The 25,145-nt window shown below is 47.0% G+C and overlaps 1 protein-coding gene across 1 annotated transcript in view; it reads left to right on the forward strand.

Moving 5' to 3' along the window:
- The window catches only part of LOC131209051 (SH3 and multiple ankyrin repeat domains protein 1), a 55,567-nt gene extending 30,662 nt beyond the window's left edge, over positions 1-24,905 (forward strand). Inside the window, exons 3-13 of the mRNA XM_058202026.1 lie at positions 8,205-8,330; positions 10,489-10,820; positions 13,132-13,300; positions 14,187-14,381; positions 14,882-14,948; positions 20,153-20,344; positions 21,140-21,668; positions 21,735-21,936; positions 22,006-23,382; positions 23,447-23,841; positions 23,903-24,905. Of these exons, the coding sequence (XP_058058009.1) occupies positions 8,205-8,330; positions 10,489-10,820; positions 13,132-13,300; positions 14,187-14,381; positions 14,882-14,948; positions 20,153-20,344; positions 21,140-21,668; positions 21,735-21,936; positions 22,006-23,382; positions 23,447-23,841; positions 23,903-24,905 (4,587 nt within the window). The remainder of the gene's footprint in view (positions 1-8,204; positions 8,331-10,488; positions 10,821-13,131; positions 13,301-14,186; positions 14,382-14,881; positions 14,949-20,152; positions 20,345-21,139; positions 21,669-21,734; positions 21,937-22,005; positions 23,383-23,446; positions 23,842-23,902) is intronic.
- Positions 24,906-25,145: the final 240 nt, after the last annotated feature.

Here is a 25,145-nt window from a genome sequence, read left to right on the forward strand (position 1 = left end):
AACACAGCGCATTGTCGTGTAGGAACCGAAAGTCGTATTTCACCGGTGGTCTGACAGCTTCCACAGAACTTGACAGCCTACGCACACCGGGCGCTTGGTCCGCGAAGGTGTGACGCTTTTGTTCATATTCCTCTGCCCGGGTTGACGTTGCTGTTTAAAAGCAACTTTTGGAGCGCGATATTTAGCGGGAATTTCGTGAGGAGTTCTTTCTTTTGTATTGCGTAGCGTTGCGAGCCACGTTCAATGTGAGTGAAATCCAGCGATGCTGTCCATCGTCGCCACCTGGACGCGGTCTCAATCCTGTTCCTGTCTTTTTATGCCAGTGCCAGTCAGGGCGAAAACGAGGCAAAGGACGAACGGTGACCAACGTAAAATAGACGTATACAGTCTGCCAACGCACCTTGGTGGACACACCCAACAATGGAGAAGGTGTCCACAGAGCTCCTCAATTCAGCCGCTTTTAGTGGGAACCATTGCGCCGTTTGATTGGGTACGAAATTATGTAAAGTTATGGTGCTTGGTTACATGCCTTTCCGTGGAGGTTGGTATTGATCAAATCTGTGCAACATTCACTAGACTAAAAGGAGCAGAGGGAAGGAGCAAGGATTAAATTTATCGGAAAATAGACACTTCACCTGAGCTTCTCTGTGCCCTGCTATGCTGTGCTCTATGCTACTGGGGCGGTATTGGCATTCCGCTTCTTCTTTATCGATGATCCAAGATCATCTTGTTTCGTTTTGCTACCTCTGTTAAATTTGTCAGAAAAGCGGCACCGTTTCAATCGAATCCTCGGGTTTTTTTACTCTCTCGTATCGCACGAGAAGCGTTAGGCGAGCCGTCTATACCTTCTCACCGCTCAATATTTGATAACGATGTTTCACTTCGATTTCTATCCATTGTGTGTGCCTTTTGTGTATTGCTTTGTGGGGAAAGTGCCTTTGTTCTTAAGCGCCCCCCAAGAACTCAAACACATTCCTTAAGAAAAAGAAACTCTTGGCAAGTGAACTTTCTTCGAGAGGCGCCGGCGCCGATCCCCTGTCAGCAGCCAGCAAGCAAGCAAAGAAAGTTGAAAGTATTCAGTCCACACTTCGACGCAGTCTTCGCAGTGTTCTCCCTTGGACTGGGCCAGAGCGAACCAGTACCGTTAAAGTTGAGTCGCTAAGGGCTAAGGGTCATATCGTTTTCTTTTTTCTAGGCGAACACAAAGAACCTTTTCCACGTCAAAACGTATCGATTGAAATACTTGAAATTGAATGAAATAAATTGAAATGTAACACCTAAGATTATTCTTTCCTCGTATTATAAACAGCATTAACTACTATACATGTAAATAAACCTCCATTAGTCATTAGAATGATGTGATAGCATCTTAGGAGCAAATCATTTTAGTGACGATTACTTGGGATTTATTAGCAACTTTTTTTTCTTACACTATTCATTGAATGTCTTCAAGCATTTACAACCCGATCGCGTATTATACGGTTCTTTGCTTTATTTTTTGTATTCCACATTAGCCGACCACAGTACGTTCACTTTCCTTGTCTTGCTGTTTGTTTGCTGCCGATAGTGTAAGACCCGGGTAGCCTCGGCCTCGGTTCAAGCGGGAGAGGCTCACTTCATCAACGCCGCCACGTTTGGCCTTCAGCGGAGGAACAGGCTAACATTAAAGTTTCAACATGTTTTCACCTTTCGCCGCGCCGCGAGATGTTTGGGTGATGTTTTGGCGTGCCGTACGCGCGGTGGTGACCCTCGGGAAGGAAATGGTAATAAGCGGATTGACATAGCCGCTCGGGCAGACAGCAAGTGCACAAAAAGAGCAGCGAAGATGGCAATGCCAGAAGCTGGTTTCGCGCTGGGTTATGGTGGAATGCCCGCAGTCGCGCCTCAAAGAAGCTTAACGCGACAGAAAGTCAAAAAATGCGCAGCTCCTGAAGACTTCTGTCTAAGGTTGCCCAAAGGTGGAACACTTTGAAATAGTTCCGTGAGCGAAAGAAAGAACGGAACTAAATAACTGATTTTGTTTGTGCTTTCGAACAATCGTTCTGCCACTCCGTAGAGTACATAAGATGAACAAATCCTACAAGCCTTAAGTTTGTCGATATTAGAAGTACAGTCCCCAGGGTCTCCCTTAATTTTTTACACGGAAATACGAAGTGTGTTCAAATTTTTTTCAACTTTTCAATTTCCGCGGGCTATGTATATCCGATTTTAATTTTTTGGTGGCGTTGGGTTGCTACACATGCCAGTGACTTACGGTAAAAAGTTCGGCCATTTTGAGTAAGCAGTCAATTTTTGACTCCAACTCTACTCCAAAAGTAATTGGAGCATAAAGCGGTAATTTGAGTTTTGGGGGCCAGATCGTAGGAATACGATGTAACGTAGGAATATGTAACTCTAGTATGGAGCTGTTCCATGTTTCTACGAGTGAGAGTCTCGCAAACTCGTCTTCTCGTTTTTGCAAAGCACTGGAAGTTTACTAAAGTTGGCTGGAGCTACGTACTATTTCAATACTCACCCGAATGAGCCGAGATTGTCGCGCGAGCAAAGAATGTACCATCATTAGCTGGATGGTCCGCGAAGATGGCCTCCCGCTCTGTTGGCAAATAATCTCCCCGGGGAGCAGCCAGAGCCCCACAGGTAGCGAAACAGGAAACGAAAGGGTGGCAAAAACAACATCCTTTTCCCAAAATGGTCACACACCACGTCCGTCCGTTGGTGTCGGCACCATCTCGTTTCGATCCGGCGCAACATTGTTGCTCAAGCGGCGCCGTTTCACACGGCTGTGCTTCGTTAGCTGCTTTTGGGTAATCGATCGACAGACAGACACACACTCGTATGCGAACTCTGGATAAGTCCAGTGCATAACTGGAAGTGATACAAATTTGCATACGCATGCAACGCTTCTCGCCAATCCACACCAATTCGTGTAGAGTCACACCAGCGCGCTTCTTCGGCGATCGTGTGTGATCGGCCTCTTTCGCGAAGCGCATCCTCAGCGTGGTTAGAAGAAAAAGGTGCAGCAAAACTGGCCATCGTAAAGATCGCAACCGAGACAAGTACAGCACCGATGCACCGATGGACCACAATGCTCATTGCTGCATGATGGCATATGTAACACATCGTTCAATAAGTCCCGGGACTAGCGTAGAGATGGCGCTAATAATGCCATTTATATACCAAGGCTCAGAAGTACCAATCTTCAGATAAGATGTGTTAAAATTTGATGTAATTCGAAACATAACCAAGAAAGCTATAGTGGTTAAAGTGACGCTACTTTTGCAATCGTGAAAAAAATGGACCAAAACGAGTTTTGTGTGATGATAAAACATTGTTTTCTAATGGGGAAAAAACACTGTTCAAGCTCAGCAATGGTTTGAAAAACGTTATCCGGACTCCACAACCATTTGTCGATGGTATGCAGACTTGAAAAAAGGTCGTATTGATACAATTGATGCGGAACGTTTGGATCGGCCAAATGAGGCAGTAACTCCCGAAAACACCAAGAAAGTATTGAAAATCGTGAAAATCGTGAAAACAAATCGTTCCACAAACATGGCATTGAAAAGTTAGAGAATGCTGGAATGATTCTATTACACTTGAAGGAGATTATGTTGAAGAATAATAAAGAATTTTGGCGATAAAATATTATTTTCATAGTTAGCCCCGGTACTTATTGAACGATGTGTTAAGAATTGTAAAAGTCCTGTCCTGCACTTTTTGCATAATTAGGATCGACCGACCCCAATGTAATTTACTTGTTCGGTTGATTATCATTGTTTCTTGATCGGTTTGTGACATTTTCCAACGTCCCAAAGTCACTCCCTGCCGTAAGGAAATTTTTCAGTTTGTTTCTTGTTTTAGTAGCTTTCATTTCAAATTCGGCTTACGCTTCTTGGTGTAACGTTTGGCTTAACAATGTTTGTCGGTCAAATGGTTGATTTTGTTTTTCATACACTCAGCAATTTCCGCTAGTTGGTGTGGGGCGTGTTCGTTGGTGCGTATAAAAATGCGGGAACCGTGTCCGGCGGACAAAAGTCCAGCGACAGTTTCCAGAAGATTTTGTAACAAACAACCATCAGCCCCACAGACACCATCCTCACTCTATTGGTCGAATGTCCAATGCCGGCCATACAGCGGCTGTAATGGAACACCGGCAGAAAATGGACAGGAACACTCGGCCGACAAACGAGAGTCGATGATGCGTGTCGTAGTGTCGCATGAAAAACGCTGGGCGAGGCCAGAGCCAGGATGAAGCCAGCTATTCAAGCCGCCGGTTCCAGCTGGTGGTAGGTCGCCGCACATTCCAGAGATCGATAGGCTCGTCGCTCAGCCCCCCACTAGTAGCGGGGAAGAGTTGGCCACGCAGCAGGCAGGCTGTCCTCTGTGATCGGCAACCTCCTCGGAGCTCCTCGGATGGCTCGGGAAGCGAAAATCTCATTTTCAAATTAAATCGGAACGACCGACCGTTGGCGTTTATTGTGCGCGCGTCGCGGGTTCATTTGGGCCACGCAGTGGCTGCGAACGGTGTCCACCGTGTCGCGCAGCATCGGGCAACATCGATTGTGGACGGAAAGAGACGACGGCACACGAACGGCGGAAACACATCGGTTGCATTGATCTGTGGCACGTTTATTGCCAACAAAACAGAGAACTCGCGGCAACCGCTGGAATCCACTGCAACCGGAATCTACCGAACCAGAAGGGCCGATGCTAAAATAAAAGGGTGCACTATGGGGGTGCATAAAGAATGCTCGAACACAACGGCCAGTAGGTGGCAAGTAGGTTGCGCTAAATGCATATGTTGCGTTTGAATCCTCGCCCAAACGTTGGGAATCGAAAAAGGGCCAATAATGAAAAGGTTTGGCCCTTCTCGATTCTCGATCGGTTTTGACATCTCAATCATCGATTGGTTATTGGAATGTTATTGTGTTTTGCGTCCTGTGTTTTGAATCCGTGGCTTTGTTGAATTTACACGATTCAAGGTGCAACCATTTTCAAAGTGGTTCATCTGATCTGTGCTTCCATCTTTTGTTGCACAACGGGATGACTACCTTGGCCTAAAATTTCTTATTAGTTTTTGTATGTTTTTATGCTTTTGTTCGGTATTTTTGTTTTAGACAATTACGCGATGCATAGTATTGAGGAAGTTGTTCAGGGTCAGCTTTTCCAGATGTCAAAGTTGTTTGACCACTGCTGTTTTTGTGAAATTTATTCATTTTAGTGTCTACATTAGTGTCACTATATGTGAACCTAAGAATAAAGCTATCTAGAACCGATTCGCATTCTAGCGTTCAATCCGCATCTATTTTCTATTTTTTTTATTCTCTTACAACTTGTAAATTGTAATGTTTTAAAACTTTGCTTCGTTTCATAAAAATTAATACTTTGTGAAATCAAGTCTCAAGAAATCAAGTAAATCAAAAAAGAATCAAGTCTTTTCAAACCAATTATCTGCCATCTTTCAATTATCATTGTTAATGTTATTATTAGTAATTATCAATGTACATTATTCGTCAACTGTGGCCGATATTGACATATCGAGCTCCCCTGGCGATTTTTTACTTTTCTTCCTTTTTGGAGAAAATGTGTGTAATTTTGTAATCGAAGTATTATTTTTAACTTAGATAGTAGAAAAATGTTCACGACCAGAAGTGATGAATATGGACCTCTTCGACGTTTCTAGTTGTCTTTATGACGTCAACAATTTAGTCAAAATTATACTTTTCAAAAGCTGTTTTGAAACAATTCTTGTTATGTTTTCTCCAAAAGATACGTACAAACCGATTGAAATGAATTCAACACATGTTCTAGCTCACCCAACAAGCATTATTATAGGAAAAGTCATTGACAAGCTTTTTTAAATTTTTCAAAACATTCAAATAATTGAGGAGAGCTTTCGGAGTTGATCTCATTACACCTTACAGTTTGGCTAATCTCAGTTTGGCTTTTCAGATGATGAACTGTTTATTTTCTAAATATGCTTTATTTATTAAATGTGTTGTCATCAACTGGCAGTCGCGATCGCAATCAGCTGCGTCTGTAATTTTGCATTGTAACTTGGTCGTGTACTGTTCACAAAAATCTGTTGCTCGTATGAAGTCCTTTGCCATAAGTCCATTAACCACTGTGATAAACACAAAATACGTCCGAGACTAACGCTGAAGGATGTACGTATTTTAATTACTTTCCAATTCACCGTTTCACCATCAATGAATCGTTGATTTGTGTCCATTTCTATTAAGTTGATAGCGAAGATGCGCGCGAGACCTTCGCCGGTCACCGAAAAAGGTTTCTCGGTTTTTGGGACAGCAACCGAACATCGATGTTACGAAACAGTACTATGCTTCCGGTGCCGTGGTGCATATTTATTTTCTTATCCATTTAAATTTTTTTTTCCATCCACCAACTCACCATTCACGTTTCTGTGTTACTTCAGTCGACCGCTGGGTTTAGTCACGCTCATGTTTTTATTTCATGCTACAAAGCATAAGACTTTTCCATCAAAAACAATACCACAATTCACGACATTGTTTGACTACGGAACGCATGTTTCGTTCTTGGCTGGTTTTGTTGATACACACGATGATAGGCAAGTCGGTGAAAAAACCAGACAGCAAGCTAAGGCAGCTTTTTAGGTTACTTCTTTTGTTTTCCAAAGACCCGGCCACAATGATGCACTGCACATAAACCATTGTCGCCTGAGTTGCTCTGTTGTGGAAGTGGCTAAAAATGTCGATGACGTCTCGCTGGGTGGATCCACTGCACAACGGCGGACGTGAGCGGCATATGTTGGCAGCGCTCTCTACGCTACCCTGCTGCAGTTTTTTAATCAATATTTGTCGAATATGCAGCAGAGTACAGAGTTCCTACAGATTTCTTCCCTTTCTTCGAAGTGCTCGCGACACTCGCCGTGTGCTGTTCGTCGTCATCACGTCCTGATGGCCTGAGAAACTCTCGATCCTACCGCACCGCAGAAACGTGGAAAACGGGCGTTGTCACCTCTGCGAACACTTCTGGTTATGAATTCTGCAACAGCAGCGGCACTGTAGGTTTGCGGTGTGCATTTTATTAGCCAAATAGTGCAGAAAATGCTACGCTTTTAGCGAGAGAGCAATGCTGCTTTGTCTGGGTCGTTAGCGCAATGTCTGTTCTGTTTTAAATGAGTAAGAAATAAATGCAACGGTTGTGCTGCAACGCGCGTGGTTTGTTTTTGGATATCTTAAACTTTAGAGTGTCATGAAAATCGTACCAATTCATGAAACAATGTTCGTATTTTGACAAATTAAAGATGTAGGTTCTAGAGACGATGAAACATCACGTCCGATTACACAATATTGCTGGTGGTTCTGGTTCTCTTATGTACAGATGGGAACGGTAAATAAATCATTAAAATGGCACTTTTTGATTACGAACGAACAAAATTAGTGACAAACTTTTCGTTTCCGCCCTTATGCTGCCGAATCCGGTTGGTGAACTTGGCTTCTGATGAAGTTGATGGTGCAGTCAGTCGGATAATTTGAATTTAATGCAATCACCGAGTGCACACACTTCACGTCAGGAGCCTTGGTCCGACAATATATAGCGAAGAAGAAGCTGTACGGAGAGGATGGACGCGGCCTCCTTGCGCCGTTTTTGCCCCCCAGCAATCGGGGACACCACTTCTCGGCGGTTGATGATGCTACAGAACTGCCGCCAACACTTCCGGGCATGCTCGCGTTTTCGTTCCTAGACACTAAGGCGTCGTCGTCTGGGGCTCCTCTCAAGTCTACAGAGTGCGCTACAGTGATCGTAAATTACGGGAAATAGACCACTCCACGCACAACGTCAAATGCGCCGCTGTGGGTTGGTGTGTTCGTGTTATCTGCTGCAAGATTCGGCAGATTGCGTTGTAGACTATTTTTTACAAATACTTTGTTGACAGGGGTTTGTTCAACTTCCGTACTGCCCATGCTTTAAGTGGTGCTCTGTGAGCGATCCTGTAATAGGTATAGTAATTACTGTTGCGCAAAATCACTGTTGTACTTGTAAACCTCAAAGTTATTATCGTTTATGCTTCTCTCATTACTGCCAACCACACCTGTCTAGGTGAACCTCTGTAGCGAACCGTCATAATATCCCCGGCCGCTGGGTCGTGGTCGATGTTCTTCGCTCGCTAATAACAGAATCACTTTTTCATCAACACTTTATCCAATTTATCTTTGCAGGAACTGAAGGAAAGCTTCAATTATGGTTTATTCTCTCCGCCATCGAACGGGAAAGCTGGCAAATTTCTCGATGAAGAACGACGTTTGGGCGATTATCCGTTCAATGGACCGGTCGGATACTTGGAGGTGAGCATTAGCAACCATATTTCACGTGTAAAGCCTTGCTCGGACGGGGCCGTGTTATCACCAGGGGTGGAGGTAGCATAGATTAGGAACATGATTTATATATTACAAATTATAGTAAATGTACTTTTATTAAAAGTGTATAGATAGATCATTATTGAGTGTGTCGTGCCATTTCTTTGTTATAAAAATGGAAAGTTGAAATATCCCTAGTTTGGATTCAAAGATTCATTACTTTGTCCGTTGACGCTGGCGAATTTTGCTGCCGACTTGCTTCTTGTAAATCTCAGCCTTGTCTGTCGCTGAATTGGAATGTCAATTGATCACTCTAGGGCCGACCGGGACGCAGTTTTGCCATTTTATTCGCTGCGTGCTTGAATGATTGAACTAAGCCTCCGTTTCCGGTAGCGGGCAACGCGCTGCAACGGGATCTCATGCGCAATTTGCGTCCCTTGATTTTCTCGCCGCTGATCTGATCTGGGCGAAACAATAGCGTTGCATGATATAAGGCCAGCGCAATTGTTCACAGCAAGGAACACTTTCCTTCGCATTGGGTGTGAGAGCATAACGGCTAACGGCGTGACCCCACCTTAGTTCATCCGAAGAAAGCGAGAAGCGAGACTGCATAACAGATAGTCAAAGATGATTCTTCGGTCCATCGAGTTTCTAGGGGGCACGGTTCAGTGGGCTCAGTAGAGAGCAAGACAAGTCAATAACCGTAATTTACATATGCTCGCACGCACCTCGTCAAGTGACCGCTCGAGCACGTAATTTATTGTTGTGCATGGTGCACAATCGCATAAATACTTCAATTTAACCAGACCGGAGTTCTTTTCGCCGCCCCCCCCGGTTAGAGGCGTATGCAGACACAATGATGGGCAATAGAAACCTGGGCACGCGGTTTCGGTTCGTGCACGATAATGCTTTCTTCTGCTATTTGCTCACCGTATCGGAGACGAGATAAAGACCAAGTAATTGCAAAATTTTGCTCACGGAGAAAATATTTCTAAAATGTCCCATGCTTGTACGATTTCTAAATCGCCGTTTGCTGGGCGCTTCATCATACGCTTCAAACCGCATCCAAATGAATGCGATGAATAAATGCAAAGTGCACCCTAATAACCATCATGAAGCATAAGAGGTGTTTGATGGTAGCGCACTCAAGCGATTAAATGGCATGTTTTTAGTAACCGAATCCTATCATACTACTGTCGCACCGAGTGGATTGTAATTAGTTGTGACCGTAACATAGTTTCTGCCCGGTAAGCTTAGCATGTTTACCGATCCAGAGCGTGTAGAGAGCTAGGTGTGCATGACGCCCTCATGCAATGCCGTGTCATTACACGGCTGGTGTAGCGGTACCAAATGGCTAAGCAGACGTTTCTGTTGCTTTGTTTAATCACTGTGCCAATGATAATGGGTTTGTCCTGCAAATGGCAACGCATTGACATGCTTTTGAGCATAATAAAATGATGTGTCCAATACAATGTCTCATGATCAGGGGATCATGATACATAATCTAACGAAAATCTTAGATGTTTGATTTTAATGATAGACAATCTATTTGTGCTGCGTTCGTTTTAACGGCTTTTTGCACTTCACACGCCGCTATTTATCACACACCACAATGCACAAGCACTTTTCAAGGAAACCTTTCCGGCTGGCTAACGATGAAGCTTGCCACAGGGTTGACATACCGTGTGGTGTGGTATCCCCTGAAGGATCTTCAGCAATTGAGTGCACTTTTCCGCCAAAGTCACGTAGTCACGGTGAAACATATTGAAAGTGCATTTCTTTTACTTTTCTGTCGCGCGCAGCATCAAGAGTGACTCTTCAGACAACTTTTGCACCCTCCCGGTTTTGTAAAAGGGATAATGTTCCAGTCACGTTCGTGAGGCAGAAAAAGTTAGGGGTGACGCCCATGTTAACCCACCCAGGATGTGGATAAAAAAGTGTTTCTTATTCCACGTTTTTGTTGTACGCAGAAACAGCGCCATTCTACTATATTACATCCTTGCATTCTAGGCGACAGCCATCCGCTCGAATGGGTCTACTTGAAGCGAAAAACGTTAAGATGTGTTGCTACATGGCATAACCCGGCGGAGTTTACGCGTGATTATTGATCGGGTTTTTCCGTTGCGTTTGCGCAATTCCTTTGCAGCTCAAGTACAAGCAACGCGTCTACAAGATGCTCAACCTGGACGAGCGTCAGCTGAAGGCGTTGCACACGCGTGCCAATCTGCGCCGCTTCATCGAGTGCATCAACAGTGGCCAGGTGGAAAAGATCGCCAAGATGTGTGCCAAAGGACTGGACCCGAACTTCCACTGTCAGGAGACGGGCGAGACGCCGCTCACCATCGCGACCGGCACCAAGAAGCCCAACAAGCTGCTGATCGCCCTCGTCAATGGCGGTGCACTACTCGACTATCGGACGCGCGATGGCGCCACCGCGCTCCATCGGGCCGTCGAACGCGACAGCCTGGAAGCGGTCAGGTAAGTTGCGCGGGACAAGATACTGTAGTAGTTCCCCCATTCATTTCGAGATCTATCGCCTGGGGGCTGAAAACGCCTACAGAGTGTGTCCAGTGGTTGCCGCCTGTCTTACGAGCAGCCCCAGACCAAGACACTCGTCCGAAATGGTGGGTAGCCGTCACGTACGGTGACGAATCGATAAGCAGCGGTCCGCGGCCACCTCTTTGCGCAGGTGGTTTGTCTAACTTCAAACCCTCAAACGCACACCGTGTCATAAGAAGAAATCTTGTAGCAAAAAAAGACGATGTTTACTAGGCTGTTCAATAAGTTTTGCGTCTCGATAAGACAATTTTATGGTTTGAAATACACTTTACTGTTCAGTATAGTCTCCCTGAACATCAATACACTTGTTCCAACGCGACTCCAATTTTTGAATTTTATGAGTAAGAAACTGGAAGCGCGCATGAATATGTTTAGATCTGGAAACAGATGGCAGTCGCTAGAGGCCATATCTATTTAAGTGCTAAATGTTTGCTTGGGGCTTTCTGAAACCCAATACTTCAGTTAAAATATTGCTTACCAGTGAAGGGCTTCTAAGCCTAGGGCTTCTACTAAATCTCTTTCAACCGCTCGACGATTTTTCGATACGATATTCTGTGTTTTTCCTACGATTTCAAGTGTTGCTATTGTTTTTGGACGTCCTTGACTTGGATCATCTTTAAGGTTTGCAGGAGATCACGTTTCAATTCAGCAACGCATCTTTCTACTGCATTAATGTCCTTATAAACTTTCAACATTCATTCATAAATTTCCTATGTTTTTAAACCTCCAAAAAAAATTCAATCACTGTAAGATTTGATGCTTGATTTTTTCCATTGTAAAAAACACTGTGACACATCGATACTAAATGACTTGTAGAAAAAGTATTAAGTAATCGATTGAAATTAAATTTCACATACGTTCATATGTGATTGAGTGTAGTAGTAACAGCGCCCTCTGATATTGAACCGTACAACTCATTGTACATCCTAGTATTATTCATGTGGATTCCACGCCTGTCGCGAACCCGCTCTCGAACGAGAGCAGAATACGAAAGACACACGTCGCGGTGAAGGCTGACAAAGTTGCTAACCTTGCCTGAAGAGTATACTTTGCAGTCCTGTTTTTGTGCCTTAATCCAAAGGATGAGCATCATTGGTAGCGATACCGGAAATGCCCACTCGATATTTGGCAAAACGCGCCAGTTCTTCGTTGTTGCCTTCTCGGCGCCAACAAATCGCGCAGAAACTAATCCACCATAATAACGCGATTAGCGTTTTCTATGCCAATCGCCGATCGATGCGTTACAGTTAGTTCAAAATCAAATGCAAAATGTGCATTTACGAAACTGTTTCCGGTAAAGTTTTGCATTCGCTAGCCCGTCTAGCCCGCGGTAGTAGCCGCCAGCTGGCGTAATTGTTTTAATGATATTCTAACAACCATACCACGGAGCGAACCCCACTTTACCACCACCAACCACCGTGTTCGCCACGTTTTGTGTTGGTTTCTGTGTGGCTCCACCACCCTATCATCATCCGTCTCGAAAGTTCTTTCCTCTTGGATTGATTCGTGTTCACAGGTTCATCGAACTAACCGCACTTTCCACTTGCTCCAAATGACTTCAGCCAGCCCCGTTCTCCATTCTAACACCAACCGCTGTGAGTAGGGGGAGCGTTCGAGTTCCGATCGCTAATGGAGAATTGAGCGTTGAAGTCGCTCGCGAAACGCGTTGAACCGGGAATTTGGTCGACTGGCTGGCTGGCAAAAAATTAGAAACAAAATGTTGCCTTTACCATGTACGGGTCCGGAGCGACTCATGTTTTCTATGTCCTGAAGATTATTCGCCCCTGGGGGCTGCTGGGCTTCTGGATTGAGGAGTGTAACCACCACCGGTCTGGATTGTTAATAGATCATCCGGTCGAACCGTTGACCTGGACCAGGTTATGGGCACTGGACAATGGTCAACATTGGTTGTTGGTGATGATGGTATCTACCGTGGTTGGGGCTGTACTATAAACTACGGTACTGCCTGTATCGGTAGCCCACCATCGGGTATCTATTGTATTCTCCTACATCGCAAATCTAGATCTTCCAAACCCGATCCTCTTCGGTTAACAATGCTCATTTGTCTATTAAACCCCTTAGTGTTATCAGGCAATCGTGCCCATAAAAGGCCCACAAAGTTGACTATGAATGCCGAGTTAGCTGCGGTTGCCTGCGGAATGACTTCAACGCATTAACTGTAACAGCACAACCACGGTCTAATGTCTCTTCATTTTCTTCCCCATTACAGCACACTGCTTGAACTCGGTGCATCGCCCAACTACCGCGATACGAAGGGTTTGACACCGGTCTACCTGTCCGTCACGCGGAAAACGGATCCCAAAGTCAGCGAAGTGTTGCTGCACGACCATGCCACGCTCGGCATCCAGGACAGCCAAGGATGGCAAGAGATTCATCAGGTACGACCGCGCGGACACTTCGAACCGTGCATCGACTGCGACGTGTAAACCCCAAACCCATATTACATTGCTACCGTTGTGCCGGAATTGGCCAACCTGTAGCCTGTTGTACCGTGTGTAGTAGAGGGTTCTTTTGGTAGTATTTTACAAAAAGTATTTTCGCTTCTGACTTGCTCTGGTGATAGGGTATTACTGGGGTTGTACTTTGAGAGAGTGAAACGAACTGGGAACTAAAAATTAGAGCGCTCCAACCGTAGTGTGTTTCGTAGAGATTGGAGAACGATCTCTCGTGGAAATCGAGATGATACGATTACGTGTGCATCGCCAAGGGTAAGGCACTCCGTCGAGCCTTTGATGTGGAGAACAAAAAGTTTACCTTAAGTGAAAAGAGAGTTACCGGATCCGAGTTTTCGTTTTAGTTTGGTTTACATTTTACATTTTGTGCAAGTCGAGGCTGTACTTAAATTGTATTGGTCTCTGCTAATACGTTTCGACTCTACGAGTTTCTAATGATACTCTTTTTTCTTCTCTTTTTTCTTTTCTCTTTTCTGCTCCCTCTAATGTTTTCCTTCAAATACGGACTAACACTCTTCAAAACACCGTTCTTCTGTTACTATTCCCTTCACGCGCCCTGTGTTATTTTATTACGTTCGGTTCGGCCAATCCTGTTCCAATCCTGGTGGCATTCTACACTGTTCCTGTCGTTGCCACTGTCCATCCATGCACTTTAAACCACTGCCCCCCTTCCCCCGCACTGTGTCCTGTTCCCTGTTCCCTGTACGTCGTGCAAACATCCTTTGCGCCCTACACAAACACTGACCCTCTGACCTTAATCACTACTACACGGGGTGGCGCGTGTGTTCCGGTCTTGTGCGTGAGTGTGTAGGCTTGTCGGAACGGGTTAGTTCATCACTTGGAACACTTACTGTTCTACGGTGCGGATATGGATGGTCAAAACGCTTCCGGTAATACGCCGCTGCATGTTTGCGCTGTTAACAATCAGGAGGCTTGCGCTAGAATGCTACTCTTTCGTGGTGCCAACCGAGGCGCTCTAAACTATGCCAACCAGACACCGTACCAGGTATACTATCACTTATGAATACTATTTGTCATCCATTGTTTCTCTGTTGTTGACCAAGTTTCTATTGTCCCCGTGCCCGTGTAGCGGGTGTGCATGTTTCCTTAGCGAGCGATGCGGCTGTGTGCGCAACGGTTGATTTAAGCTTTAAAGAACACATGGATTTAATTTCCTGACTATTTATTATCCTTTTCGGCCCATAATTGCTTCAATCAACCGTTGCCGCGTTTCGAAACAGAGACGTGATGCGCCGCGTAATTATCCGTCCGTAGTTTGTAGTTGATAATTGTGTATATATTTTGAGTAGTTGTTTGTTTTAAATTTTGTGGTCTGATTGCCAAGATGATTAATTTCAGCTCATTTGTGTCGATTTTGGTGCTCACTGTTAGTTTTTAATGTACAAAGAATCTTACGTATCCAGCAAATATTTTACACATTTTTACCTTTACCTAACTGTCACCTTTTCGTTCGTCCGTATTTATTTGTTCACTTCTCTACCGAAGGTTGCTGTCATCGCCGGAAACTTGGAGTTGGCAGAGATGATCCAAAATTACAAAAGCGAGGATATCGGTAAGTAGAACCTGGTGCTACTCTGGGCAGGCACCACGACAACGAGTAACGGATTAGGCATACTACGGGCAGCAAAATCGTGAAGAGATAGAATGTCTTGAATAGGAAAAAGGTTACAAACAAAAATTAAAAAGTCCTTGAAGGGTCGCGACAGCGCATGTCCATCGTAAAATATCGACATTTGTTCAACATTTTGTTTTCAACATGCTTACAAAACGTTAAGAATAAGTCCCGGAATGTAATATCGCACAACACTGTCTCTCTCTCTCTCATATAGCATTCGTTTCGTTCATTAATTGCATTAATCCGGTGTTGTTATGTTTAACTAGTCTTACTGCGTTTACTTGTTGTGATAGTTGACTTGTTTCTTATTCTTGGGCGTCTCTTTTCGCTCTCATAGTCGTCATACCTACTATCATCATGATTGTTATTTTAGGTTTACTTTTTACATTATTAGAAATCTCTCGCATTCGCTCCATTCATCTGCGATACAGAGATGCTTTTGCATTCTCGCTTACATGCTCATGCCGTTAGATCAGGCATTTTTGCGGCATTGGCATAGCATTTTGTAATGTGAATGGTACTCAACAAAGTCGAATGATGCAAACTATTCGAAACGTTCTAGGGTAACTTTGCGACAAAATTTCCTAAGAAGTCATACGAGGGTTGTTCCAAAAGTATCGCTACTTTTGTTTGTTTGTAATTTTGAAATTTATCTCGTGGTGACCCAAAACCAAACCCAAATGTTCAGGTTTGAGGAACAACTTCTCTAATGATGATTTGACGATTGTCGAACAGTGTTTTCTTAACTTTCTCAAAGCTTTCGTCAACTCTTGTCGTGAGCTTCGGGCGTCCGGCAAGCTCTTCGACGTCCTTTGGACTTTGAATGAGTAATGAATCCGCACTACATTTTAAACGACCGAGCACTCAATTCCGTGATTCACACAAAATATGATGCAATGGATTATTTTTTTCATAAAAAGAATAAGATCAACGACAAACCAAAACATGTTTCATCAAAAAGCATGTTAGAACTGAATTAATTGATCCAAAATCAACCATGACCGTTGGAAGTACGTATCCCGCTGATATTCGAAAGCATCGCGATACTTTTGGAACAGCCGCTCATAATGCTATGCGTAATTTCGTAGCTTCTGGTTCTTGTAGTTATGTTAAAAAAATTCCGTTCTTTTGAAATGGATGTTGGCATATTTCCACTCGTTTTCCTTCGAAAGTTTAAAGTATCGAAGAAAAATCCACGCAACCCTATTGTTTCTCTATTAGTATATAGCGCAACTGCGGTTCTCAAGAATTCTTTGGCTTGATTCATTTAGTTCCTGTTTTGCTGAGTTGATTTGACTTGACAATCAGAGGCATAGTCGCTCTTCTGTTCTTCTGCCATTTTGCATCTCATGGAGTTACATCTTCGTTTTCATCACGGCAAATGCCATCACGGCCAGGTCACATTTCATTCTGTATTTACCCATGTGTTGACGCATAGCACAAATTTTGCTACTTCTGCCTGCAAATGCTACCTTTTTCCCTACATCTTATTGAATCATTCTTTGCCAACGGCGGATTATTGTGCACCAGTGTATGTTTTATTGCATCATCGTTTTTCTTTCTTCTATATGCTGTTTGTCGTTCTATTGGTGTATGTTGTGTGTTTAGAATGTTCTATCTAGCCTACAAACATGACCGAAAATCAATGTTGTCCACCAGTCGCTCAAACCGGATGTGCAACTGACTCAGGAAGTCTATTTTATGGAAATACTTGAACCGAGAAGGTAAATCCATGTTTTTAATGCGCTTTCAGTTCTACTTACATCTTACAATGGTCAAGGTATGTAAAGGTAGTGAAGCATCTTGGGCAGCTTACTTCGTGCACGCTCGGGACGAGTTGCTGTCCGATAAAACAACACGTGACTTCTGGTTCCCCATAGATTACGCCAGTAGCTTACTTATCCGCGTTGGTGGTTCACGATGGAAAAATTAAGTAGCCTATACCGAGCGCCGAGAGAATGATTTTTTCTCCTGCCAATGCTTTCTGGTATCATCTGTTATCGATGGGTTGATCCATTAAGGGTACCTCATTTTCGTTTGCGAAGGAACTGGTAACCGAAACAGCAAATACGAGGACTGATCAGCAACAATAGTACCGTTCTTCTATTCAGCATTCAGCTATTCAGCTGATGAAATAGAACAAACACCCCGCCTGTATGCTAAATATTTAACATGCAGGCACACAATACGGATACGCGGCGAGATTACTATATACTGTCTGCCGTGTGTACTTTTCCCAGAACGCCCAAACTTTACGGTGTAAATATTGACACCCGCTGGGTTGGAGCCTCTTTCGCGCGCCGTTCGAAAAGTGTTACCACAGCCAAATGGCGCGCAGCAGAATGAATAATTATTCCATAAACCATAAAGAATTGGGCTTAGGGCGGTGCGTTCCAGCCTTCATGTTGGCACAAATAAAACCGCTCACTTGGTGGGGCAGCCTCCGAGGTGGATACCGTCGTCGGTCTGCAAAATGTTGATCGAATTAACAATTATTTATCTGCGCGGTTCCTTCGCAACTTTGTCCACAACCACCCGTAAGGCGGTCCTTAGGCGTCCCCACGCCAAGATTCGCTGCTGTACACACCTACACAGGGTGACAATTCCTTCGTCTGGATCGCTCTGACGACAGCACGGAATGCGCATCACAGATGCGGACACACACTCCTCATGCGGACGCCTACGCCTCATTCGCCCAAAAAAGGTGCGACCTTCGGCGTCGTCGTTGTCGTCGGCGGAACCTACTTAAAATTTTATACACATTGGCCCCGACAAACTAGCGCGCGTTCCATCGTCCACGCGTTTGTATCGAATTAATTTCTCGCTGAAGCCCTTTTCGATGCGGAGCCCTCCGGCTAATATGCTCTGTTGGACTCTTGCTCTCGACCCTCCCAGCCCGGCATATAATCACCTCTCGTATACCCGTGCCAGGGGGATTAGGTAAAGCGGTGCTAGAAGAACTCGAAAAGCCTAAGTCGCTTATCGCTCAAGCGCTGCTAGTAATCTTAGTTGAGTAGTTTTGATACCGGGTAGCGCCACCGGATACTTGAGAACACGGGGCACAGTAGCGTCTACTTGCCTCTTGTAGGTTTATTGAACCATGCTGTAATTGCTGCAATGCTTCAGTACTGGGTGACAACACTTTAAAGATTCGATGTTAACACTCCTCTCCTATTCTTTGTGCGCGTTTTACAGTCTCTTTTTGCCTAAAACTATGAAATGAGATTTTTTCCAAAGAAATCACATGGTTTTATTGCATTGAAATGAAACACTCTATTTTATTCGAAGTGTACATTTCTCCCATAGCTCTGCTAAATTGTGGATGCCACCTCGAAAACAAACCTATTAGACATCCAATTTTCGTCGTTTTGTCATTGTCGTTTTGCTTTCGTGATTTGATGGTTGTCCCGGATGATTTTTTTATTTTTTGGATTCTCAAAATTTATTTACTTTCCATCTGCAATCACGATCTGATGGAGAAATGACTTCGTTTTGTACCTTTCGAGCAGAATTGCACATTACGGTTTTCGGTTTCTCTGCTCTCTTTCGTTAAATTCATTTTCCAATCTTCTAGATCTTTCCCAGGCCCTTTAATCGTAGGGATATGGCGTTTTAGGACAACGGCTTATCCGCGAATTGTTGTTGTATTTGCGTGTCATTTTCGTCCAAAAGTTTTTGGCCGTTTTTGTGTCCTCCGACGCTTTTTGCTTGTTAATTCAAAATAGCCAAATTTTGTTTAACCGCTTAAAGCACTGAGATCTTCCAAAGGCAAGCTTCGACCAGCATTTGATGCGATTCTGTAGCAGTTTTCTTCACAAGGTAGAAAAAAGGCAATGATCCCCACGAAACGTCATTTTCAGGCACAAAAATCTACATGGTTTTAAAAGTCTACCATTTCAAAGATAAGCTGCAAACTAAATTTATTGTTTTTTGACATGAAATCATTTGTCTGATGTTAAAACAAAACAGTGTTGCCAAAAAATCATAATTGGCAGGATCAAATCGACAGCTAGAGCCATCTACATGCTCCATGTCCTGAAGAAAATTCCCAGCCTGACCGAGCCGAGACCGAAAACTTGACCCAGTACACCCCATCTGTACCTACCGTGATTCGCGTATGACGCAACTGTGCGGCCTAAACGCGCCTTTCGTCACCTGGCGGACCCTGGCGGGCGAAGGAGTTTTCGGATGAGGCCCATTAATGCGGGGCACCCCTGCTGTGGCTGCAGAAAATTGATTGAAATCAAAACAGTTCCAGTTCCAACTCTTCACCGCTTGCAGCGGGACCAGTTTCTCCCTTAGCTGTCTGCTCCACACGACGCGGGCACTATATAATCGATTTAATTACCGTCTATGGTCAGCCCGTTGTTTTCGAGCCGATTGTCAGCCGACGGAGAGTTACGGCTTGCGCCCCGTTGGCGGCGTAGGTCGTCATCGTAAATTAAAAGCCAGATCAGCCGCGATGATGGTGGTCTGTCCCTAACCACCTCTTCGCGGTTGCTCGTGTGGTGTAATTTTATCATTCGAAACATTCGTTGGAATTCGTTCGAAGGACTTTCTGTATGCAGCTTTGTGCAGGTCAACCGTCCATAAACTACTCTATTTTGGGGCTACCGGGTTAGTTCGATCGAAAGGATGTCCTTGGAAGATATTATTAAGACTAATTTGTGGGCCATTAGCGCCTTGCTGTATAGCATTGTTATTCGGAAGTCCTGTGCTCCTGTACTCTGCCTACAAGCACGTAATGAAGCACATTTTTATTTTGTACTTTAGTTGCTCGGCGCAACTGCACCTTTCAAACACACGATATTCCTTTTTTCCCATCTGCCTTCAAGCCATCCAAACCAAAGTGAGCTTGTAATTAGCCGAACGCACTTGCAATAAACGCAGCTTCTAGTCTCCCATTGAGCGACACACGCCACGTGCCACATGTTTCTGTGAGTCCTTTAACGGACTAACTTTGGTGTTTAGGGAATTAGGAAACTATGTCGCAAAACAATCATGATGATGCGTAGTGATAACGATTGCCGACCGCTGGCGAAAAGGGACACGCGACCCAGGTGAAGCGACCTGTCACCTGCTGGGTGGCAGAAATACGAATCAACAAAAAAAAAATCAAAACACTTCACATCTTCTCGCAGTACCGTTCCGTGGGCCGCCACGGTACAATCCACGCCGCCGGTCCGGGCTGGGCTGGGGTTCGACACTTTCGCGCATTTACGGGGGCCCACCGTCACCCTGCCCGTCCGAACATCCCTTTAGCTCCGCGAGCTCCAGCCTGTCCGAGGGTTCCAGCCACCGTAGCCACGAGGACGACATCAGCATCGTTACAGGTAAAAAGTTCTAGCGTCCCTCTACTCCAGTCCTTCGGCTGGGCAGACTATAATTTTGAGAACACACGGGGCATGTTGGGATTCCTGCTGTGGTCGCGCACATATTCTGTCAGTAGTTGCCAGGTGAGATGACGGTTCCACATGGGCACATGCGAGTACATCTGTTAAAAATTCTCGGCCCCCTGGATATCCCCGTAAGTGCGGCCCGTTTTTTTGTTGCCTGCGTGCGCCTAGTGACAATGCAACCACACTTTTTCTTTTGGTGTATGCTCCTCGAAAATCGCGTTTCCGTTTTCCTCGATTTGCTCTCTCTCTCTCTCTCTGTTCTCTCCATGTTTGTCCATGTTTGCATGAACTGTTTTTTGTTTGACTCATCACAAGCGCGATGTGGAGTAAAAGTTCGTTTTCGCGTACCTCGTTCATTTGCCTTTTTTTTGTTTTACTTCTAACCCGCAATGTTAGTTTTGAAACCCATTTTGTACGAAAATGTTAGATTTCCTTCTAACGGTCGCGGAACCCGGATTCCGGACACACCGACGAATCGAATACGCAGTTCATATTTTTGCTCGCCACGGAGTCGCGCGCCAGGCATGAGTGTTTGCGCAAAACTGTAGCAAACAGCGGCAGGCCCACCACACACTGTCCAAACACGTGAGAGTTTCGAACGATGTTCCATGTTGACTGTCGATGTCGATAGGAAAAAATGAACGGCAAAGGTGCTGGTGAAGATGCTGCCAGTGTGTTCTCTTCCTTAGCGACCCTAACGCCGTCCCTCTTGACGCCCATTCCCGGTAGATAAAAGCCTTGGAGATACGAGTGATATCATCAGCGACTCGTCCGGCGTCGGTACGAACTCCGATAGTGCGGCGTGCTCCATTGGCCACCCGAGCACCACAGTCGTCTGCATGGAGGGCTACGATGCGGGACTGTCCGGCCACATCCACATCCAGCCGGGCGACGTGATCGAGGTGGTCGGCTCCACCGACTGTGGGCTGCTGGAGGGCTTCGTTCGGGGCACCAACAAGACCGGCTTCTTTCCTTCGAGCTGCGTGCAGGAGGTGCAGTTCCGCCAGAAGAGCATCATCAACGTGTCCACGTCCACGCCCCACCATCACTACCTAATCAACACGAGCAGCAACGAAATCGTGAGCCACGACCTACAGCGACAGCAGCAGCAGCAGCATCAACAGCATCAACAGCAGCAACAACATCAGATGCAGCAAGTTAATCACGATCAACAGCTACAGCAACATCATCTTCAACAGCAGCAGCAGCAACAGCAACAGCAGTACAGCAGCCAGACGGCTCCACGGATGAAGAAATCGTAAGTTTAGTGCCAAAAATTTACATAGTGCAACCCCCGAACTGAATGGACCCTTCTTGTTTTTAGAATTATTGGAGAACCGCGGACCGTAGTCCTTCATCGTGCCAAGCGTGGATTTGGCTTCATCTTGCGCGGTGCGAAAGCGTCCTCGCCGTTGATGCAACTCAAACCGTCACCCCGCTGCCCGGCGCTGCAGTATCTGGACGATGTCGATCCCGGTGGGGTGGCCGATATGTCGGGACTGAAGCCGGGAGATTTCCTGCTGGCGGTAAGCAGCATACACACAATAGCCTTTAAATCCATGCGGAACGATCCTTTCATTCGGCTTTAATTGTAGATCAACAACGAAGATGTAACGTGCGCCTCGCACGAGCACGTGGTGGATTTGATCCGAAATTCGGGCGCCCTGGTATCGATGACGGTGGTGACGCTCTCGCAAAACTTCATCAACTCACTGATGCTGGACTCGTCGGAGGTCGCCAGCCAGCACTCGTCCGGTTCGGGCATGAGCACGCCGATCTCGTCCCGCCAGTGCTCCACGTTGCCACGGCGTATGAACGGTGGGCCACCGGGCAAGCAGCCGGCTCCGATGCCACCGCGCCGCGATCCAAAGACGACGCTCAGTGTGGGAAGGGCGCGTGCCAAATCGATGGTGGCCGGGCTGGAGGGCGGTGGCGAGAAGGTCGGCGGAGACGATGACGAGCTGCTAAACGCGACGAAATCGACGTCGGCCGAATCGATCCACCAGGCGCAGCTGCTACTGCAGGCACAGGCACTGTCCCATTCGGCCATCGGTACACCGACGCAAACCGGTCCCGGGACACCGATTCAACCGCGCACGGCCAGCATCAAGTCGCGGCCAACCTCGAGCCGCATAACGGCGGCCGAGCTCGAGGAACTGTTCCAGCGTCAGCAGGGTGCTGACGCTAATCGCTGCTCGATGCTCATGACCAGCTCGCGGTTCCAGTCGACGGGGCTGGACAGTGGTGCGGCGACGCCACCAACCTCGCCCCAGAAAGGGCCAATCGTGTACGCGAGTGTGGCCGAGATGAAGCGCAAAAAGTCTTCCAAGGTGCTCGGAACGCTCGGCGGAAGTGGTACACTCAAGGGGCGCCCCATTCCGATACCGCAGATAGGGGCCGACCTGAGGCGCACCTTCCACAGCACGCCGGACCTGGCGTCCGTTGGGTCGCTACCGTCCGACGCCGACGGCAGCAGCTCCGGCACCGGGTCGCAGCTGGCAATGAATGCGGCGCAGCACCAAGCCTGGTACAGTACCGTCGGTCATCGGGGGCATCGCTCTCAGGACGATATGCACAGCAGCAGCCTCCACATGTCGTTGCAAAGACTGAACCTTTTGCCTCCGCCGAATCACCCACCGCCGCCGCCACCCGTCGGGCAGGTGGTGAAGGTGGCCGTATCGCGCGGCTCCGAGTACGAGTGTCTGACGGCGCTGCGCAAGCACATCGCTCAGAAAGCCAAAGTTCAAGCGCAGATCCAGGAGGCAGAAGTCATGTCTAGCTTTAAGCCCGCCTCGAACGCGAAGCTGTACGCGTCGCCGCAGGACATCCGCAACGTTGGCTACCGGACGGTCAACGTAGGTGCGCCTAGCGTCGTGCCTTCCCTAACTGGCAATCCGGCGGGCAGCGCAGGAAGTAATGACCCAACCACAAGCGGCATCAGTATGCCCCCGAGCGCGAGTGTAAATATCGAGGTAAGAATATCGGCGAATAATTCTCGAAATTCGTTACATAAAATTCCGTGTTTCGTTCGAGCAGCTTCGCAAAACGTCATCTCTTCAGTCGACCGCCGGCTCGACTACGAGTGTAGCCAGCGGAACCGTGCCAACGGCGACGCAAGTCGCCAATGTAACAACCGTCACGATCGGCGGAGGTACGGTCGGGACCAGTGGACCGGAAGGCTCCAATCCTTACGCCCAACCCGGAAGACCGGGCGGCCCGCAGCAGATCGCGCAGCCTCAGGCACTGTACAAGTCGGGCCCGAACAGTGCACCGCCCCTACCGGAACCGGACTACAGTCTCAGCGAGTCCGACCCAGACGAGGACAGCTCGGTGAGGTTGGTGCGAACGCTTACAAAGACGAGCGCTAGCGAACTGAAACCCGTGCCGAATCCGGGAATGGCAGCGGAAACCAGTGGCAACAGTAACACGAGGTATGGCAACGGTTTAACGATAGTTTCGAGTTGTTATTTTATTCCGCCTTCTTCCTTGTAGTGGCAGCTCGACCGGTTCCAGCTCGATGCCACACTCGTTTTCGGTCGACGAAATACAGAAGATTCGGACCAAGCTGAAATCGTCCAAATCCTATCCGAACGATTTCCTCCGGCAGCAGAACGGCCAACCGCAGCATGGGCCGGGAGGAGGCGACCAACCGGCAGAAGGGGCCGGGCCTAGCGAAGAGGGCGATAACTCTTCGTCCGGTGTCAGCAGCGATCAGGAAGTGACCGTAACGAGCAACGATCCGGCCCACGTGGTGCAGCAGGAACAGCAGTCGGTGAAAGCGCTGGCCAAGTCCTTGGGTGCTATTGCCGGGTCGGCGAATCTGAAGAAAGCACCGGTTGCCCCAGGTGTCGTCGGGCCCATCGGTGGAGCTGGCGAACTGAAAAGAGTTACCCTGCAGCAGGGCGTCGGAGTGAAGGGTTCGGAAACGAAGGCAGGTGAAAGCTCACCGGAGCGAAGAAGTGAGCCAGAGGAAGGCGACGACGATGGCAATGATAGTCCCAGCCCTCCGGCCACCGGTTTCCAGCGGCACAATTCACTCACCCGCAAGCAGGCGGCCACACTGGCCGCCAACCGGGCCAAAGCAAATCAGCAGAACCTTCAACAGCGACACGCGGTCACGCTCGCTACACTGCCTCCACCGATCGAAGCCGATTCGGATGAGGCGGACTCTTGGTCTCACCCGCAGCAGCTGGTCGGCGGTGCAGCGTCACATCTGGCCGACGGTCCCGGGATGGTAGTGCTGGCGCCGCCGCCAGAGTTCAGTGACACCACCACGGTGATGGCCGGTGGAGGAGTTGCCGGTGGTGTAAGCATTAGCGTTTCGGCGGCCCACCACTCCCACCATCAGCACCACCAGCATCAGCATGTCCACCATCATCATCAGCATGGGGGCGCCGCGGGTGGAGCGCTCGTTATCGGAGGGCACAATCCAAACTGCAAACGGGTCCGGATCGTGGGCGCGGTACCTAAGGTCAATCGCATGAACAGTCAGTGAATCGATGCGACAGAACGCCGTTAGCCCCGGGGGCCGCCCCATGGTAAATCTGTATATTTATGTTTCTGTAAAAATAGAGTCCGCGCTTATGTTTAGTTCATCGAGAGAGAGAGAGAGAGAGAGAGAGAGAGAGAGAGAGAGAGAGAGTACCAGAGAAGTAGTACTAAAGCCCCGGGGTCGAACAAGGAGCAGAAATGAAACACTTTCAATTTCTTTCCCGTTCACGAAAGGAAAGGCGTT

Source organism: Anopheles bellator, chromosome 1 (genome assembly GCF_943735745.2).
Source record: "Anopheles bellator chromosome 1, idAnoBellAS_SP24_06.2, whole genome shotgun sequence".
In the NCBI taxonomy this organism is placed as follows: domain Eukaryota; kingdom Metazoa; phylum Arthropoda; class Insecta; order Diptera; family Culicidae; genus Anopheles; species Anopheles bellator.